Below are 20,267 nucleotides of genomic sequence, written 5' to 3'. Positions count from 1 at the left end.
GAATGCAAGGTTAATGTAAATATACTTTTTATGTGGTTCTTTACCAAAAATTGAATAAAATAGGTTGCATAAAATCTAAGTGACCTCTAAAAGGGAGAAGAAAATATGATTAAAGAGTTATCTCTTCTTTGGTCTGAGGTTCCCCAGCATTTCCATCATTTTTTCCCCTCTCTCTAATTTTTTTCTCCTCTCTCAGGAAACAAAAGAGCAAATGCTCCACCCCATTCCTTTTTTTCTTGCACCTCTCTCTCTCTTTCTCACACACACACACACACACACACACACACACACACACACAAATGCAGTGACACTTGCATTCAGTGTCGAAATAGAAAGTGAGCAAGAGAGAGAGAGAGAGTCCTACTCTTAGAGAGAGAGAGCCCTACTCTTAGAGAGAGAGAGAGAGAGAGGAAAAAACGGAATAAGAAATTGGGAGGTAGCTAGGCGCCATATGCTGAGGATTTTATGCTGAAGACTTTTTTGTGAATGCCTCGTTGAAGAGGAATCCGCTGAAAGATGGGGAGCTCACATTTGCTGAACAAAGGCTTGCCTTTAGGTAAATAATTAAACGCTTACGTTTAGCGTTTTTAAACGTTTTCCTTACGTTTTTGTTCGCACGTGAATCTTCTGCGATTAATGTGCGGCGATCATTTTCTTTCGCCCTACCTTCCTCCTTCCTTCCTTCCTCCCTCCCCCTCTTTTTCTTCTTCTTTTTCCTCCCTCCCTCCTCTCCGCCACTCTCTTCTCTTCTTTCCTCTCTTCTCCTCTCTCTCTTTCCAATCACTTCTAAAGCGAGCCCTTCGTCCGCGTACAACGCCGTATTTTTCACCTTCTTCACCTCCTCTCTCTCCCCCTCTCTCCCCTGTCGCTGAACTTGGCTCGTGATTCGAATTCTCCGGTCCACCTTAAGTACTGCAGCTGTTCCATTCTGGCGCCCGAGAAGCCAGAATGGAACGGCTGCGCTTATTAAGGTGGAACGGAATATTCAGAAATGTACCTTCCAGTTCCGGCCTTGACTTGCTTCCTAATTTTAGGCGGTGTTGTTTTTTGTTGCTAAGAAGGATTTTTTTTCTTTTTAAAATAACCCGCGGTTGTTAAGCTTAGCTAAGTATAAACACGAACGAAGATTTTTAGCATTTTTGTAGAGGCAGCCGTCATAGCTTGTATGTAACACAAAAATGAGATCTGAATAATATCATATTTCATCATATTGGACAAAAATTAGCCTAGTGGGATCATAGGAAGTAACGTTAGACTGAGGGGGAATTTTAGCTGCAGGTAAAGCCTATTTCAGTGTATACTTAAAAGAAAATACTATTTACATTAGTCATTAGAAGCTGTTAGTAATATATAATTGTTTGGAGACAAGAACAGACAACACAACCATGCAAAACCCATAATAAAATAAAAAAAGTTCTCTTGGATGGAGCCAAAAATGATTAAAAGGAATTGTACAACCCCCCTTTCATCACACAATTCCTGCAGTAATCTTTCATAGTAATAATAATAACAAAGCATCCTGTTATTCAGTGTAGCCATAAGATCCAAATAAGGATGCTGTAGAAATTCCTGTAGTATTAATACAATTCTAATGAGATTGCTGATGGATGCCCAATTAAAAAAATTTTTTTTTCTTTTGGCTTTTCATGCATCATATTGATCCAAATCCCAAGCAGAAGATCTCCGCATGTTCAATCAGGGCTTGAGCTTTGACAGCGCCTCTTACTACATCCCCTCGTACAAAAGAGAGGGACATTAGTCTGAGTGATTGCCTGCGTGAGGCTGACCCTGATGGTTCTTGTTGCTATGAACTGGCTAATTTAAACACATACCACTCAGTAATTGCCCCAGGGGGACAGCAGCATGAGCACAGCAGCTTTCCAATAGAACAGTGCAGGGAGAGCCCCATACAGTGGTTGTGATTCCTTGATACAGCTGTTTTGATCTTTCCCTTTCATTTCTTTCCTATTATTCATGCAAATTAATATAGCGTGAATCGCTGCACACTCTAAAGCCACAGCAGTAAAACCACAGCAGCTTTCTGATAGATAGATGTAGTGAGAGCAAAATACAGCTGTTTTGATGATCCAGTGCTGGTTCTTTGATATGTTTTCTGGTCTTTGTTTATGGCAAATAGTAGTATGTGATCCTTTGTGTTCTCCAAAGGCATGAGACAGTATCGATACGGATTCCTAAGCTCGTTTTTGCGAAATTTCATGCTCACCATGGGATTAAGGAGGCTTATATTATGTTGACATTTGTTTCATGCTAGAAATATATGAACGTAAAGCTGTTATAGACACTGTTAGTCTTAACAGGCTGTTGTCGAGGGTTTTGTGGGTAAAATAAAAGCCCCCTGTGTATGTGTGACAAGGTGAGGTATAGAGATGGAGAGAGTGCGAGGGGCGATCCGTCTTCTTAATCAATGAAATGAACTGTTTTGTGCATCGATGAGAGTATTTCCCATGACAGTGTGCGCACAGAAGGGCAGAGGGAGGCACCTGGTTTTGGGAAATGGAAGAGATTTCGGGCAAAACGCTGGCGCACCATGTCTGCACACGCCACGATTCACTGATAGATAGAGATCCGACATGTCACACGCAGAAATGAATATTTCACCTGGTCCTGCAACACCTGTGACACACTGAACAGCATCGCTCTGGAAACCAGGCATGCACGAGGGTGTCTGAACGACATATCTGCTGGCAGATGTATTTATTTTACTCTGGAATAGCAGGATGTTTTAGGCTGTGTGCTGAAATATCTGCTCTTGATTCATATTAATGTACTTGTAAATATACAAGGATTGCATCAGTATTGCGACCCGTGCTGGAAACATGCTGAAACCTGCTCTGTATTTATTTTACTACAAGTAAAAGTAAAAAAAATATATATTCCAATGCTACTTTAACAGTGACGTGGCTGTGTCTGGAGAGCAGTACAGTGTGTGTCTAATGTAATGTTGGCCAACATTGATAATATTATCAAGGTTGTTATGGTATAGGGCGGGACGATATGGCCAAAATTCATATCATGATGTATTTCTTAATGTTGGTCAATACGATATAATTCATATAGTGATATGAACAACATATAAGCCACTGAAATACTTCCAAGAAAAAACAAGAAACATGACATCACCTTCTAACATAAACCTATTGGCTTTGTCAATATTAATATTTTTAATATTAGTGCTGAACTGACGACAGCGCCCTCTAATGACCGTCAGTCAGTGATAGATACTGTAAATAATGTATATTGAAATATTGAAAAATGTGTTTAAATTTCACATTATTATTGTTATTGAACCATTTAATATTGTGATAGATATTGATATTGAATTATTGTCCAGCCCTATGATGTTTTCAGAATTTACTACATTTTTCTCATGTCAGGTTGGGCTTGTGAGCCCCATGAGCTCTAATTTACAACACAATATCTTACATATTATATGAATGTTTATACTAATTCTAATAACTACTAAGGACAATGCAACCATATTATTAATAGTAATAATATCTCTTTCTTTATCTCTTCTTTTTCATACTGTTATTATTAATCTTATTACCATTGTTATTAGTACCACTGTTTTTATGAGGACTTTAAAGTTAATCTATGCTGCAGGACTCATTTCCCACCTGAATGCTGTTATATCCTGTTGTGAAACATATTCGAAGCATGTGTGCGCCCAACTGTGACTAACTGGTATAATTCATCTTTTCAATTACACAGAAAATCATTATTGCATTAGTTTAAAATATGTATAGTCTCCTTCCTGAGACTCTTGCAGGGTAATTAAGTCAGGTACTATAACTGTTCCAAGCTGAATTAGCATGATTTAAGTGATCAATTCCACCTTAACACCAGTGGGACTCCCTTAGAAAGTGTGTGGACTAATGGGATGATCATCACAATAATGAACAGTGGATGCAAATTATGCTTCTGATTTCTGTGGGAGTGACATCTCCCTCCTCATTATTTTGTGTTTTTATAAGTGATGCATTCCCACAGAAAAATAATGTTCTTAGAAATAATGACCCAGCAGTTTATACCCAGATATTTTCCTGCACATTGAAGTTGCATTTTGCGGCAACAATTTGATTATTTTACTAGACCTTCTATTATTTTTTTAACAAGATTAATTTAGCAGCTTCCTTACTAGTTACTACTGTTAAATAAGAAATAGTTGATTGTGATCTACCTATGCAACTGTAGCAATTTTAAATTAAGTATAAATTTTAGTATTAACACGTAATATAGGTGGCGCAGCAGGTAGTGTCTCTGTCACAGCTCCAGGGTCCTGGAGGTTGTGGGTTCGAGTCCCGCTCCGGGTGACTGTCTGTGAGGAGTGTGGTGTGTTCTCCCTGTGTCTGCATGGGTTTCCTCCGGGTGACTGTCTGTGAGGAGTGTGGTGTGTTCTCCCTGTGTCTGTGTGGGTTTCCTCCGAGTGACTGTCTGTGAGGAGTGTGGTGTGTTCTCCATGTGTCTGTGTGGGTTTCCTCCGGGTGACTGTCTGTGAGGAGTGTGGTGTGTTCTCCCTGTGTCTGCGTGAGTTTCCCTCCTGGTGACTGTCTGTGAGGAGTGTGGTGTGTTCTCCCTGTGTCTGCGTGAGTTTCCTCCGGGTGACTGTCTGTGAGGAGTGTGGTGTGTTCTCCCTGTGTCTGCGTGGGTTTCGTCCGGGTGATTGTCTGTGAGGAGTGTGGTGTGTTCTCTCTGTGTCTGCGTGGGTTTCCTCCGGGTGACTGTCTGTGAGGAGTGTGATGTGTTCTCCCTGTGTCTGCAAAGGTTTCCTCCGGGTGCTCCGGTTTCCTCCCACGCTCCATAAACACATGTTGGTAGGTGGATTGGAGACTCAAAAGTGCCTGTAGGTGTGAGTGAATGTGTGAGTGTGTGTCGACCTGTGAAGGACTGGCGCCACCTCCAGGGTGTCTCCGGACCCACCGCCGCCCTGAACTGGATAAGGGTTATAGGCAATAAATAAATGAACTTGTAATACTGCTTCTAACCATTTTATTTAAAAAATCAGAAATTGAAACAAGTCTTTGGAAAATGAAATGGTCTAAAATTGCTAGGGATAAAATCTTGGAAGTTAACACTAAGAACGTTTTTGTTATTGTCCTGTAATGTTTTCTTGGTTATGACGGCTGTGGTCACTTTTACATATGGATTGTATTTGGAGTTGGAAGCAGTGTGGTGCTTGTAAGACGTGAGGGGAAACTGAGGTACTGTATGTAAATCTGAATGTAAATCATTCTTCTGTTATTTTGGGAATCCTTCCTGTGAGATTATGCTCTATTTTAAATATCTTTGTGTGTGCCCTTGACGCTGGGATGTCTTTGTTTTTGTTTTGTTTAGATTTTAACGCATGAGCCAGATCCAAGCTCTTTTTAAACTCTCACGCGAGACTCGTTTTTCAAACCTCTCTCTCTTTCCTGCATTTATTACCTTCTCCTTCTCTAAAGGCCTGCTATCAGTGATTACTGAGGCTCAGATAAATTCCTAATCTGCATTTGTCTCCACTGCCAAACCACTCCTCCGAGTGGAACTGGGGATCGTAAGATGGAAGTGGGTAATTTCCTTTGAGGCAGTGGAGTAATTGTAGAGATGTGATGAAGTGCGATCTGTCGACCTTCTCTTTCTTTCTCGTGTGGAATGAAGTGGAGGAATCCTGAGTGCTCCGATTTGGGTCCAGTGAGAGCCACCATTTCAGACATCATCCATTCAGTTCCATTGAAAACCTGCTGCAGAAGGAGTAGAGTTCACGGGAGCTAAATCTGTATTGATCAGTGTTATGGACATCCTGCTCATTTTAGACTTCATCTTTACTCTCTTTATGTATTGTACTCTTATTTAATCTAAGGCCAATTGTCAACCTTGCTCTTAATTTATCAAGAGGGAATTCCATTTTCCGTCCAAACGCTGCACAATTCAGTGTGTGTCATGAAAGAAAATAATTCCGAGATTTGATTGTAGAGACTCAGATTTCTTTACAGTGTTGGTGAATAGAACCAGGTGTCTCTTTGACTACAGCTCAAATACAGCATATTATTTCCTCTTCATAACCAGCTGTAAACATGTTTTCTGGCTTCCACCGTGCACTAGTCCTTAGACCGACATTTTGTTCAAACTTTCAATAAATGACATCTCTTCTATTGTTTGTTAATGTTTTTTGTAATAGCATTTTTTGGAGTTGCTTTTAGAGGTGTGGCATTAGTCCTGCCCAGTAAGATACACTGGAACAGAGCATCTCACAAACAACCTTTTTCATTCCCTTTGTTTACATCTCAACCACAGAGTTATCCAGAAATTCTGAAAGATCAGTGGAGTCCCTCTTTCAGGTGTTGCTTGGTAATATTGCTCTGAGGGGTGAGAACACACTCGTCTTGGTTTTCTGGAAATATTCAGCAATGATTTATAACCAAAAATATAGGCATCTCTCTGTGATGTGTGAAGAGAGATAGAGCTCTTCCCAAGTCCAGCACCTTTATCAAAGCGGTCACACGAGAGATTACGCACCACAGAAGTGACAGGTTCAGATCCATCTTTGCTCCATTGTGTCAGATTTATTTGCAAAGTGTTCTTCTAGTTGGTTTTGAGGGAGGCCTGTGTCAGTGCGGTGTTAAACATGAGGCTTTTACGATCTGGCAGAGTGTCATAAACGAAGGGAACGGCAGTTGTGGTCAGAAACAATCAGCGTCTCTCGCTCCATTTAGTTCAGATGAGAAGCTTCATGAGACACAGGGATAAAGAGAAACAGTGATCTGGGGGAGACAGTGTCCCATCAGCAGCTCATGATTATGTGTCCTGTCTGGGATTTACACCAGTGAACACTGATGATGTGGTCACCGTTTCAGAATGATGCTACCCTTTATTTTCTGCTACCAATATAAATCTGGAATATGGGATGATATATACATCTGTCTGATTTTACCCATCCCATGCAAATACATCTTATTCACTTAGTGTTAGTCCGTCACACGCAAAGCACCTAAACAGATATGTCCTTCCTTTTCTAAAGTCAACTTCACAGTGGAAATAAATAAAATAACTCTACAGTCCAGTGTGCAACCTGTTGTAGTTATTGTTTTGATACAAGTAGACAACAGTGCTTATTTAATGCACATATATAATGATATGAAAGTGTAAAAAGACAGCAATGAAATAATTTGTAATAGTGAGTCTATACTCTGTTCTGTGAAGTGCAGAGTTAGTGTTATGTGTTTTTTAAATCTTTACAACGCTCCTGGTGTTCTCCAAACTAAGATACACACACATACACACACCAGAATCACAGTGCCTAACTTTAACCTAAAACACCAGGACACAGCAACTTTAAAAACAAGAAAAAATAAGTTCCATTCAAGTGAGAAAAGATACATAACAGTGAAATAACACTTATGTCACTGCTCTGTTTTTAGGCATCAGGCCTCCGATAATGAACGGTCCCATGCATCCTCGTCCCCTGGTGGCGCTGCTGGACGGTAGGGACTGTACGGTGGAGATGCCCATCCTGAAGGACGTGGCCACTGTGGCCTTCTGTGACGCCCAGTCCACGCAGGAGATCCACGAGAAGGTAGAGGACCCTCTTCAGCTGAAGTAGTCATAAAAACACCTTCAAGGTTTTGAATGCTCTTCACTTAAATTAGATTTCTGTTGTGGTGTAAAATGAGCGTGGCACGTTTGTCCATACAAGACCTTATTGATTTTTGCGGAGTGTGTAGAAGCACACATTTGTGACACAGATGAACTTGTCAGACATAAAGAAACATGTTAAGATCTGAATTAAAAGTGGGGTTTGATGTTCTCCTCAGTCAGACAAGGTCCATGCAGTAGCAGAGAATAAAGCCTAGTCTGTACGTATGTAGTCTGATATGACCCTAGCTTTATGGCTCTCTAACCACTTCCTACTGCTCATTAATGACTCTAAGTAAGGGCTTCTTCACAGCTCTACATCCTTTCTGAACCACAGTGTTGAATGGAGGAAAAGACACAAGCGCCTGAGTATTTTCTCAGATGTGAAGTGAGAGTGGGTCCTGATTTTCCCCTCATAAACCCTGCATTAGGAGAACACTGGAGCCTGTCAGACACGTTGAGCAGCTTTGACAGATGAATTACATGTTTGTGGTAGCGGAGCACAGCATGTCCTCCATATGTAAGTCATTTGATATGACATTTTATGCTGTAGATTTATGTCTTTTTAACCACATCCACTCATCACTAAGACCTGCTATTTCAGGCTGTTGTTCTACTTTCAAATGCAAGAGGAAAAAGACTGTTCTAGAAACTACAAAATGTAGTTTGCGTAATCAACAACATGTAGAAATGTAGAGGTATGCGTGGGCGATATGACGATATAGCACTGTTATCAGGATAAATTACATCACAGAGTACAGCATGCTCTGTTTTGGGTCTCATCAGAATTTTAGGAGAAATGAATAACTACTGGAACTTTTTTGAAAACATGGGCTTAAAATAAACTCAATTTCTCAGCTTTTCTGATATCAGGCGGTACTCCTTTTCTGCCGCGTTTTGTCAGATATGATAAGAGTTGGAGTATGTTATGCATCATCTGTGGATTTGTTCAGATCAGAAGGGAGAACAGAGCCTGATATCCTCCTCTCGCTCAGAGATGGAAGCTCTGAGTGCTATTTATCTGATGGGTTACTGTTTATCTCGTGTTTAATCTCCTCTGTTGGCCGTTTCAAGGCCCCATGGGGGCGCTGCAGGGGTGTCACTGCCATACAGCTCCAGGGTGTGGAGTTGTGTTTAATCCCAGCCTCAGGTGACTGTCTGTGAGGAGTGTGGTGTGTTCTCCCTTTGTCTGTGTTGGTTTCCATCAGGTGCTCCACTTTCCTCCCACAGTCCAAACACACACATGTTGATATGTGGATAGTTTGTGTGAAACTGTTTACCGGGTTGAGTGTGTGAGTGACAGAGCGAGTGTGTGAGTGACAGAGTGAGTGTGTGAATGACTGGGCGAGTGTGTGAGTGACTGGGTGAGTGTGTGAGAGACTGTGTGAGTGCGTGAGTGACTGGGTGTGTACGTGAGTGACTGGGTGAGTATGTGAGAGACTGGGTGAGTGTGTGAGTGATGGGGTGAGTGTGTGAGTGACTGGGTGAGTGTGTGAGAGACTGGGTGAGTGTGTGAGTGACTAGGTGAGTGTGAGTGACGGGGTGAGTGCGTGAGTGATGGGGTGAGTGTGTGAGTGACTGGGTGAGTGTGTGAGTGACAAGGTGAGTGACGGGGTGAGTGTGAGTAACTGGGTGAGTGTGTGAGTAACGGGGTGAGTGCATGAGTGACTGGGTGAGTGACTAGGTGAGTGTGAGTGACAGGGTGAGTGTGTGAGTGACTGGGTGAGTGTGAGTCTCTCCACCGGTATGAGTGACTGTGTGAGTGCGTGAGTGACTGGGTGAGTGTGTGAGTGACGGGGTGAGTGACTGGGTGAGAGACTGGGTGAGTCTGTGAGAGACTGGGTGAGTGTGTGAGTGACTTGGTGAGTATGTGAGTGACTGGGTTAGTCTGTGAGAGACTGGGTGAGTGTGTGAGTGACTTGGTGAGTGTGTGAGTGACTTGGTGAGTGTGTGAGTGACTTGGTGAGTGTGTGAGTGACGGGGTGAGTGCGTGAGAGACTGGGTGAGTGTGTGAGAGACTGGGTGAGTGTGTGAGTGACTAGGTGAGTGTGTGAGTGACGGGGTGAGTGACTGGGTGAGAGACTGGGTGAGTGTGTGAGTGACTGGGTGAGTGTGTGAGTGACTTGGTGAGTGTGTGAGAGACTGGGTGAGTGTGAGTGACTGGGTGACTGGGTGAGAGACTGGGTGAGTGTGTGAGAGACTGGGTGAGTGTGTGCTGCTCTGTCCAGGAAGGTTTTGTTGCATCCTGTGATTCCACATAGGCTCGTAGACCCACTAAAATAATTGTGACCCCTAAAATAATAAAGTGGTTACAGAAGATGAATGAACAACTTGGCTCCTTTTTAACTGGGGCAGCTGTGGACTAATGGTTAGAGGGCTGAAAGTTCATTGGTTTAATTACTAAACTAAATAACTAAAGTGGCAGGAAAATTGGGGGCAGTGGGAGTGAAGGAACAGCACTGTCTCCCTCTCAGGGGCCCCTGAGCATGGCACCGAACCTACAACTGCTCCCTAGGCACCGGGGGTGACTGCCTGCCGCTCTGTGTGTGTGCTCACAGCCCCAAGTGCACTAGTGTGTGTGTGCGTGTGTTCACTGCCACAAATGGGTTAAATGTGGAAGACACATTTCTTTGTACATTGTACAATGTCTAATAATTGCACATTACATAAACATTATCTACATGAGAGAGACCTGTGTATGGCAGTTGAGGTGTGTGTGTGTTTGTTTGCATTTGTGGGTTTGAAGGGGAGCAGAATGTGAGCCACACCTTAGGGGAGATTTTGTTGTACACCGCTATAACTTCGTTGTTGGATGGTGAAGGGTGGAGGGTTAAAGTGGGAGATGGTGCAGAAAATGAAGGTGTGGTTAAACGAAGCACTGATGGATGTGGTTTTCTATTTAGTGTCGGAGCTTTTGGGGCAGTTTTCTGTTAAATGTTTGTTTTGTTGATGCAGAAAAGTGAAAATATCTTGTACTTAATAGCCATTTAGACTGTAAATAAAAGGAAAGGTTGATAATGAAGATGAATTTTGCTTAGATCTATGTTTTTGTTCGTGTTCTGCTTGGGCAATTACCCGAGGGCAGAGTTTATGTAGTAGTTGTAGTAGTTGTAATTATGCTGTAATTAAGCCAGTATTAGAACATGTTGTTTTGCTTTTAATATTTGTTTTATTAAGCAGGAAGAGTAGAAAGACATCCGACGTATTCTGAGACTCATAAATCTTTCGGGTTTGATATTGTCCCGCTTGTGAATATTTATGTTTCCTGAGCAGAGGAAGGCCTCTGATTCAGATCTTAAATAAGGCGGTGGTTGTCTGTTTTTCTGCTGATTTGCAGATTGCTTTTGGCTGGTGTTGTGTGTTTCTGGAGGAAGGCCAGGTCAAGTCTCTCTCCAAGCTCCTCGAGACAGATGGCTCTCTGCTATTTCTCCCTCTCTCTCCTCTTTCACAAGCAAGAACACGGATATTTTACCAGTTTAAAGTTCTCTCACTGAATAGACAAAGATATTACACGCTCCCCTCGAGCATGAAGAGAAGCTGTTGTAGAGCTGCAGGGTATTTGTCAGGGATCAGAATCGGTCGTACATGACAAAGACAAGCGAAACTGTCGACTCCATTTCAGCCGTTGGTTTAAAAAAACACAGCAGATGAGGAAACAGCTGAGATTTAGTAATGTTCAGTCTTTTAATGCTTTTGAATAAAGAGTCTGTGTAAAGTAGTGTGTACACTTTGTTCCCCCTTTGCACCTTTGACCATATAAGGAGACTTAAGTTGTCTGATATGAATTTGCTCTTTTTGTGATGTCAAAGCCTCACACCTCTGAAGTGGCAGCTTTTCAGGAGAAGGAAATAATAAAAAAATATATGTAATATAATCATTTCCTAGTTTTTTTTAAGCTTTTCTAATGCTCTATTCCTCCAGTGTAAAAGACAGCTGTCATGTTAAAATTCAAGGATTTAAAGTTCTGTTCTCCCTGTGATCATATGTTAATGGGGTCAGAAAAAGATCAGATTAAATCCATAGCTGGGAAAAGCTTGATTGAACGAGCCGTTACTGAGATTTAATTCCGACAGTCTTTGGTTTTTAGGTGTTTTCCTTCTGAAGTTAAGGTTATTTCTATGTAATAAATGGAAGGAAATTTCCTTTTTTTTGAGAGTGTAGGAGTATCAGAAGTGGTGTGATTGTGAAATGCGTGAAAGAGAAACTGAAAGACCAGCGCTGTGACTCAATAACCTGCTCCAGAGAAATGAACTCACTGCCCTGACTACCTTTCTGTGGTCAGAGATCAAAACAGAAGGAGCCAACGTATAACAGCGACATAAGAGCATTTTCACCCATCCTTTTTAAGGATTTAAAAGCAAAAGTAAATGTTTGAACTATAGTTGATGACAATGGAATCATTGAAATGAAAAAATCATTGACTAACCACAGAAATGCTTTATGACTTCTTTATTTATTTATTGTAAACAGCGTTTTTGGGTTAATGAAAAGTGCCATTAATTATTATTATAATTATAATTTAAAATAGAGGACATCAAACTCTCATTTCAGGCTCAGGTTTTATAAAACCTGTCACGTTTGGCTTTGGCAAGTGCTGATGTGAGGTGTAATTCATTTTTCTGTGCTGTACTGAATGCAGGTACTGAATGAAGCAGTGGGAGCTCTAATGTATCACACCATCACACTAACGCGAGAAGATCTGGAGAAATTTAAAGCACTTCGAATCATCGTCCGCATCGGCAGCGGCTTCGACAACATCGACATAAAATCTGCCGGAGAATTAGGTAACACTCTCCTCATCATCTCTGCTGTGTCCTGAGCAGCGTTGGCTGAGCTCTAGTTTCATAATCACAGCCACAGATTACAATGTAACGTGCTCTGAACATTATTTCCCATATTAATAAAGCATTACAATGTTTAAAATGCTTTTTTAATAAGGAAATATTGTTCAGAGCATGTTACATTGTCAGTGACAAAGGTGTTGAAAGTGTACTTATAAAAAGTGTCAATGCAAAATCTATCTATGTAAAATTAAAGGTGCTTCTCCGTAACACAGTGTTTACCTTTTTCCTGTCGTGTAGGAATCGCGGTGTGTAACATGCCCTCTGCGTCGGTGGAAGAGACGGCCGACTCTACACTTTGTCACATCTTAAACCTGTACAGACGCACAGCTTGGCTGCACCAGGCTCTCCGTGAGGGCACGCGGGTCCAGAGCGTAGAGCAGATTCGGGAAGTAGCGTCCGGAGCCGCTCGCATCCGAGGAGAGACGCTCGGCATCATTGGACTCGGTGAGAAGCTAATATTTATTAATTATATTAATAATCTTTACAGATGTCTGTTTAACAGAAGTATTTGCTGAAAAGTTTTATTCCAGATGGTGGATGATCAGCCACTTAAGTTTGGAACAGAGGTTACTCAGATTGAATGTTAGAGTTCATCTTAGAACTGAGTCTCCACAGAGCTGAAGTCCAGAGAGCGAGACAAATAAGTGCATATTGTTTATTGATGTTTAAACAAGTGGATTTGAGGAGAAAGTCACTAATATACAGCTGTAAGCGAGGTCACAATATATTTCTTAATTTTGGTTGATACGATATCATTTTGATATTGATATAACAACATAAAGGCCACAAAAAACCTGCGCAGAACAAACAAGAAACATAACACTACTGTCAAAACTAATATTTTTAAACTATTCATTCATTCATTATCTGTAAGCGCTTATCCAATTCAGGGTCGCAGTGGGTCCAGAGCCTACCTGGAATCATTGGCCGCAAGGCCGGAATACACCCTGGAGGGGGCGCCAGTCCTTCACAGGGCAACACACACACTCACACATTCACTCACACACTCACACCTACGGACACTTTTGAGTCGCCAATCCACCTACCAGTGTGTGTTTTGGACTGTGGGAGGAAACTGGAGCACCCGGAGGAAACCCCCGCAGACACAGGGAGAACACACCACACTCCTTGCAGACAGTCACCCGGAGGAAACCCACGTGAACACAGGGAGAACACACCAAACTCCTCACAGACAGTCACCCGGATGAAACCCACGCAGACACAGGGAGAACACACCACACTCCTCACAGACAGTCACCCGGAGCCATCCCACGCAGACACAGGGAGAACACACCACACTCCTCACAGACAGTCACCCGGAGGAAACCCACGCAGACACAGGGAGAACACACCACACTCCTCACAGACAGTCACCCGGAGGAAACCCATGCAGACACAGGGGGATCACACCACTCTCCTCACAGACAGTCACCCGGAGGAAACCCACGCAGACACAGGGAGAACACACAACACTCCTCACAGACAGTCACCCGGAGGAAACCCACGCAGACACAGGGAGAACACACCATGGAGCGGGAATCAAACCAACAACCTCCAGGTCCCTGGAGCTGTGTGACTGCATCACCGTGCCGCCTATTTTTAAACTAACTTTAAATTTAAAATAGTGCAGTGAGCTGATGGCAGCACCCTGTAATTAACATCAGACAGTGACAGATGCTGTACATAATGTGTACTGAAATACTGAAAATGTGTTAATAAATCACATCATTGTTATTGAAACATGTTATATTGTGATATATATTCATATTAAGTTATTGTCCAGCCCTAATGTAGCGTATTAATACTTCAACTTTAGTTTTTTTAAAAACTATTTTTTAAAATAAAAATAATTTAAAGTACAATAGTTACCATTAGATGACAAAAGAATGCAGGAGATTTTTTGAATTTTGAATAACAATTATACATTACACAAAAACTTTAAACTTATTGTGTGTGTGTGTGTGTGTGTGCTCAGGGCGTGTGGGACAGGCTGTTGCTCTGAGGGCCAAAGCGTTCGGGTTTAACGTGATCTTTTACGACCCGTATCTGTCTGATGGAATGGAGCGAGCTCTCGGACTCCAGAGGGTCAACACTCTGCAGGACCTTCTCTTCCACTCGGACTGTGTCTCGCTCCACTGCAGCCTCAACGAACACAACCACCACCTCATCAACGACTTCACCATCAAACAGGTACACACACACACACTCACACAGCCATCTGTTGGACCAGAAAATGAAGCTCTCACTTCAGATTTTAGCACTTCCACAGGGGAAGGGGAGGGAGGGGGACAGAGGGAGGAGAGGTGGTTTCCTGCCAGCCTCCATAAGTTACATAGTGGTGCTGAGCTAGAAAAAATAAAAACAACAGAGGCTCTATTTTCTCTGTTACAGCTCAGTGGAGCACCACAATTATTTTGAAGCTGTACGTTTAAGGTGAAAATACTACTTAGTGTTGCTTTAATTAAGTACACACACAAATAAAAAGTGTTTAGTGCCAAACCGTATTCACACAACTGCAGATGTGTTTTCACCTCAAGAATATTAACAAACACTACATCTTCGAGATCCACTTCCAGAAAAGAGCACAGACACTGGAGAAGGACATTCCCACCGGAGACACTTCAACTGAGCGTCTGAGATGTGGATTGCACTTTTATGTGCTCTGGATTTTTGCTCTGAATCCTTTTTAAGGATTTAAAAGCAAAAGTAAATGTTTGAACTATAGTTGATGACAATGGAATCATTGAAATGAAAAAATCATTGACTAACCACAGAAATGCTTTATGACTTCTTTATTTATTTATTGTAAACAGCGTTTTTGGGTTAATGAAAAGTGCCATTAATTATTATTATAATTATAATTTAAAATAGAGGACATCAAACTCTCATTTCAGGCTCAGGTTTTATAAAACCTGTCACGTTTGGCTTTGGCAAGTGCTGATGTGAGGTGTAATTCATTTTTCTGTGCTGGATTGCACTTTTATGTGCTCTGGATTTGAAAGTGACATTCCCTGAATTGGAGAGACACATCAAAAGTTGCTGGAGTTTCTCAGACCTCACCATCACTGACCGTGGCCTTGAGAAGCTGGAAATGCAACCGATGTCTAAACCTGAACTTTGGAAGCGTGGCTGCAGATTTATTTGGAAGAATGAAAGCAGATGTTCTGAAAGAACTGAAGCTGTTTTGAATGAAAAGTGTGTACAGAGTAAATAGTAAAATCTGTGATAATATTTTGCTGATTTAATCATGAGGAGAAGCCTCATATTTATCCAGTCCAGTGCAGGGTGCCTCTTTATTAACTTCACATTCACACAGACAACACAGAAAACACCACCACTGACAAACACACAAACACACAGCACCTAATCAAACAGGAAACACACTCACACAGGCTTCGACACGCTTCAGTTTCACGTTGGTGTGTGTGTGTGTGCAGATACACACTGTCCTCAGCTTCCTGATGTGTGTTGGGTCTGTGTGGGGTGTGTACTCTGAAGCATGAAGTTGATGGAGTGTATTATGGGACGTTGCTCTGTTTGTTGTAGATGCGTCAGGGAGCGTTCCTGGTGAACACTGCGAGAGGAGGGCTGGTGGATGAGAAGGCTCTGGCTCAGGCGCTGAAAGAGGGAAGAATACGGGGAGCAGCTCTGGACGTCCACGAGACAGAGCCCTTTAGGTGAGTCTCTGTCTGTGCGTTAGACATTGGGCATGGAGTTAAGGCTTAAAGGAACACTAGGTAAGATTTGGGTTTTTTTTGCTCCTGGGGCTCCCCCTAGTGTATTTCATATTTACAACACTACACTGAAACCAATGAGGAGGGGGGTGGTTTCCTACACCTCTCCACAAGTTACATAGTGCAGTTTCTGCAGCGCTGAAGGCTGGAATAGCAACAACCGAGGATCTGTAGTCCCTATAACAGCTTAGTGGAGCATCACAAATATTTTGAAGCTGTAATTTTATGGTAAAAAAATTACTTATTGTTCCTTTAAATCTGACTTTGTGACCGGACCTGACGAGACTTTACCCAAGAGCTGATGGGGCCAAACAAAACATCCCAGAAACGTCACATAAAACATACAACCTCAGCCTCAGAGAGAGAGAGAGATGGTGAGAAAGGGAATGAAAGACAATTACAGAGACTGAAAATATGTGAGAGATTTACAGACAGAAGAAGAGTGAGAAAGGGGGAGAGTGTGTGAGAGAATTAAAGACAGAGAAGGAATGAGAGGGAGAGAGAGAAAGAATGACAGGGCAAGTGTGGGAAAGAAAGAGAGGATTTGAGTGTGAGAAATGTTGAAAAAGGGAATTAGAGACAAAGAAAGACGGAAAGAAAGAACAAGAATTACGGAGAGAGAATGAGAGAGGGAGTGAGAGAGAATACAGAAAACAAACCTGAGCCTGATGTTGTATGTGATTTTGGGAACTGGCCCAAGCTCTGATGTCCTGTCGAGCAGCGGCTCTCCAGTGTGTGTGGGATAGAGGACTGCGGGACCCCTCAGGTGAGCTCTGCTGAAATGAATAGGTTTTATTTTTATGAGCTCTGTAAATTTTGTTCTGTAAACGTTTCTGAAAATTGGCGGAGGTTGATGGGTGTCTGGGGCGAGGAGCCAGCTGCGTAAATAAAAAGGTTTTGGGGGGAGCCTCCCTTTTGAGTCAGCAATTCAAACGTATCTGGCTGCTCTAAAGCCTAATCTGTTTTGGTCAGTTTCAGCCAGGGTCCTCTGAAGGACGCTCCGAATCTGATCTGCACTCCTCACGCCGCCTGGTACAGCGAGCAGGCCTCCATCGAGATGAGAGAGGAGGCAGCCCGGGAGATCCGCAGAGCCGTCACAGGTAAAACAGAGACATTTTGGCGGACTTTAATGTGTTGATTCAGTTTCTGGAAAAACTTAAATACATCAGTTGTACAAATGAGTTTTAGAGCATTTCTGTGTGATGTGTAATTGTAATTCATAATTCAAACATTCTCTGCTCTTTTGTCATTTACGGTGACTGTTGTGTCGTATTAAACATGATGATTGTCATTTAATTCAACAAAAAATAACCTAAAAATAAAGTGTGAGTTTATTGGGCGCTGCATTCGTTCTGAGCTCTATCAGGAAAAAGCTGCAGAAGACTGTGATGGATTTGTTCTGTTCTTGGGGATAATACTGTGTCCAAAAGTCCACTCTGTGTCCAAGAGTGTGGGTTTAGAAGGTTTACAGATGGAGAAATTCATGTTAGAGATTGTGAACCCAGCGGGTTAATTAATACTTCATTTTCTGCCCCCAGGCCGTATTCCTGATAGTCTGAAGAACTGTGTGAATAAAGAGTTCCTCACACAGACCACACACTGGGCCGGCATGGACCCTGCAATCCACCCAGAGCTGAACGGAGCTTATAGGTGCACACAATTTAACATAAACTCATAAAAACTGTGTTTTTCCACTGCATGGTCTGCACTCTACTGGTCTCTACTCTCTGATTGGTCCCTGGTTGGTTTTCCACTCCCACGGCTCCACCCTGAAATGTACTGGGTGTCGTCTCAAACCCCGTCTCTAAGGGGAAGAGTGGGTTTTGGAAACCACAACAACGGTGGTGGTAACGTTAAGAGGTGTTTACTCATGGTGTATTGGTGCGTTGTTGTTTGGGACTGAACACAGCTCCGTCATCAGTTCAGACAGATCAGTAGAGTTTGTTCCTTCCTTGTTGCAGTGTCTAGCTCTCGCTGGATTCTTTCGTCGGCCACCGATCCAAGGAGCGTTTGAACCTCTTCAAAAGACCACGGCGTAATTTTACGAGCTGCCATCGTGAGTCGGATAAAAACAAACGTGATCTCTGCTGCAGCTGGAGATTTTACAGATGGAGAGTTGGTGCTGGACGTCTGCGTTGCGTGGTGTAGAGTGACGACTCTCTCTGGACAATCAGCGCTCTGCAAGGTTTACACGCCACGGTTTAGTTCCTACTCAGCTCGCTCTGAACCATGAGAGAACAGCCACTAAACAAGAATCCACTTCCAGAACCAGGACCTGATTTACCTGGTGGAGGAGTGGAAAAGCAGAGGGACCTTGCAGTGGAAAAGAGCAGTATGAGGCTGTGAGAGAGGGAGAGTTCTGTAGTGGATTCATCTGTCAGATCCGTTTCCTGATGTTTTTCTCACTTGTGTTTTCCAGGTACCCCCCAGGTGTCGTGAGCCTGGCTTCTGGGGGCCTTCCTCCCCCAGTGGAAGGGATTGTACCGAGTGCAGTGCCCATAACCCACAGCCTGCCCCCTGTCGCCCACCCGCCTCATGCTCCCTCGCCGGGTCAGACCAGCAAAGCTGAGCCGGACCGAGAGCAGCACCCCAACGAACAGTTGTAGCCACAAACACACTCGCCAAACCACTACAGAACTGTTCCTTTGCCCCTCTGTCCTCCAGAACCCCAAAGAACCAAGAAGAGGAACAGAACTGGCCATGAAATACACACACACACACAAATATACTCATTCTCTCTAAACCCACTACAATTATACAATTAATTACCCACTAACATTATAAGCAGAATTGGCCTCAGAAAACATGCACATTTAGAAACATGCACACACACTCACACACACACACACAAATACATGCATTCCCTAACCACTACAGAACTGTCCCACTGTCCCTCTCTCCTCCAGTACCCCAGAGAGTAAAGTAGGGGAGAACTGGCCATGAAACACACACACACACACACACACACAGCCACTACTTTCTCTCTGAAGTAGCCCGCCATTTGAGCAGAAGGTGGTGGATTGTGTTCTCTCTCTCTGTCTCACTCTCCCCTTTTTCTGTTTTTTATTTTGTTTGTTTTTCTCTTTTGGAAATATGGTGTGGATTCAGCTACAAAAAAGAGAGTTAAATATCTTGTGGATTTGTTTTTGGAAACAAACAAAACCTTCTCCCCGCCCCGAGGCTGTTCCTGCTGGTTTTAGATCGTAGTCTGTCCAAGTGCAGTGGGCCATTTTATCTGTTTTCCTGTGTCCTATGGGTTTCATCGTTAAGATAAAAACAGCAACAAAAAAAGCAGTAGTTATGAATGTAACCTGTTTGTGTACAGTTTTTAGAACATAATCCATGGTTTGTAGAAAAGAAACAAAAAAAAAAAAAAAGAAAAAACAGCATAAAGGGAGGCACCTGACCGACTTAATAGATATTACAAATGATATTTGCTTTTATTTTATTGGTTTTATTATGTTTTTTATTGTCATTCTTGATTTTTAATCGCCCCGGAAGAGGCCCGTTTTGCACACCCTCTCAGGAAAGTTATTTTCCCCCCCTTCTCCCTCTCTTCTGAATTTAAACCACATAGTGCATTGTTTTTTGTACCCATGTGTCTTTTTGTAGTCCGATATACAAAAATACTTTCAAAAAGTATATTCAATGTTTTTTATTTTGTATATTTTTCTTTTTCTGTTTGTTAACTTTGTTAAGCATGTACTACCTTTCGTGTTAAAAGGTTAAAAAAAAAGTTATTTCCGTTAGTTCCTGGACGGAAAAGCTAACCCCAGTTGTCTTGTGAAAAGCTGGCGTCCTGCTTGCCTGTTTGTGTGTGATTTGATTGTATCGTGTTTTCTGAGGCAGCTCTGAGCTGCTGGAGATAGTTGCAGCGCTCCATTGCCTACATAGTTTCCTTCCTGGTTAAAGTGGTAGGCTAGCAATATACATACTATATATACTATGAGATATCATTATTTTTTTGTTAAACAGAATCCAAAAAGAAATGTTTGTGACTGTATGCATTTGTATGAATTATTTTAAATGAAATAAAAGTCCAAATTAAAAGCTATGT

The 20,267-nt window shown here is 42.4% G+C and overlaps 1 protein-coding gene across 2 annotated transcripts; it reads left to right on the top strand.

Moving 5' to 3' along the window:
* The first annotated feature begins 292 nt into the window (after nt 1-292).
* LOC136673837 (C-terminal binding protein 1) lies at nt 293-20,258 on the top strand. 2 transcript variants are annotated; one of them, XM_066649584.1, is made up of 9 exons: nt 293-556; nt 7,419-7,573; nt 12,272-12,416; nt 12,714-12,920; nt 14,452-14,666; nt 16,023-16,153; nt 17,189-17,310; nt 17,749-17,860; nt 18,630-20,258. In XM_066649584.1, the coding sequence occupies exons 1-9, from the start codon at nt 517-519 to the stop codon at nt 18,814-18,816; spliced, it is 1,314 nt and encodes a 437-aa protein (XP_066505681.1). In that variant the 5' UTR covers nt 293-516; the 3' UTR covers nt 18,817-20,258. The 2 variants fall into 2 exon arrangements, with proteins under 2 accessions (XP_066505681.1, XP_066505680.1); XM_066649583.1 differs by having other exon boundaries at nt 17,183-17,310.
* The last annotated feature ends 9 nt before the right edge of the window (nt 20,259-20,267 follow it).

Source organism: Hoplias malabaricus, chromosome 17, assembly GCF_029633855.1.
Source record: "Hoplias malabaricus isolate fHopMal1 chromosome 17, fHopMal1.hap1, whole genome shotgun sequence".
Taxonomy (NCBI): Eukaryota; Metazoa; Chordata; class Actinopteri; order Characiformes; family Erythrinidae; genus Hoplias; species Hoplias malabaricus.
The sequence above is the reverse complement of the archived record's forward strand: the minus strand, read 5'-3'. Positions and strand labels throughout refer to the sequence as shown.

Excerpts from the sequence above, each read along its gene's own strand:
- LOC136673837 (XM_066649583.1), top strand. The coding sequence starts at position 517 with ATGGGGAGCTCACATTTGCTGAACAAAGGCTTGCCTTTAG. Across the intron at positions 14,667-16,022 it reads ACGACTTCACCATCAAACAG|ATGCGTCAGGGAGCGTTCCT; the intron begins GTACACACACAC and ends TGTTTGTTGTAG. Across the intron at positions 16,154-17,182 it reads CACGAGACAGAGCCCTTTAG|TTTCAGCCAGGGTCCTCTGA; the intron begins GTGAGTCTCTGT and ends TGTTTTGGTCAG.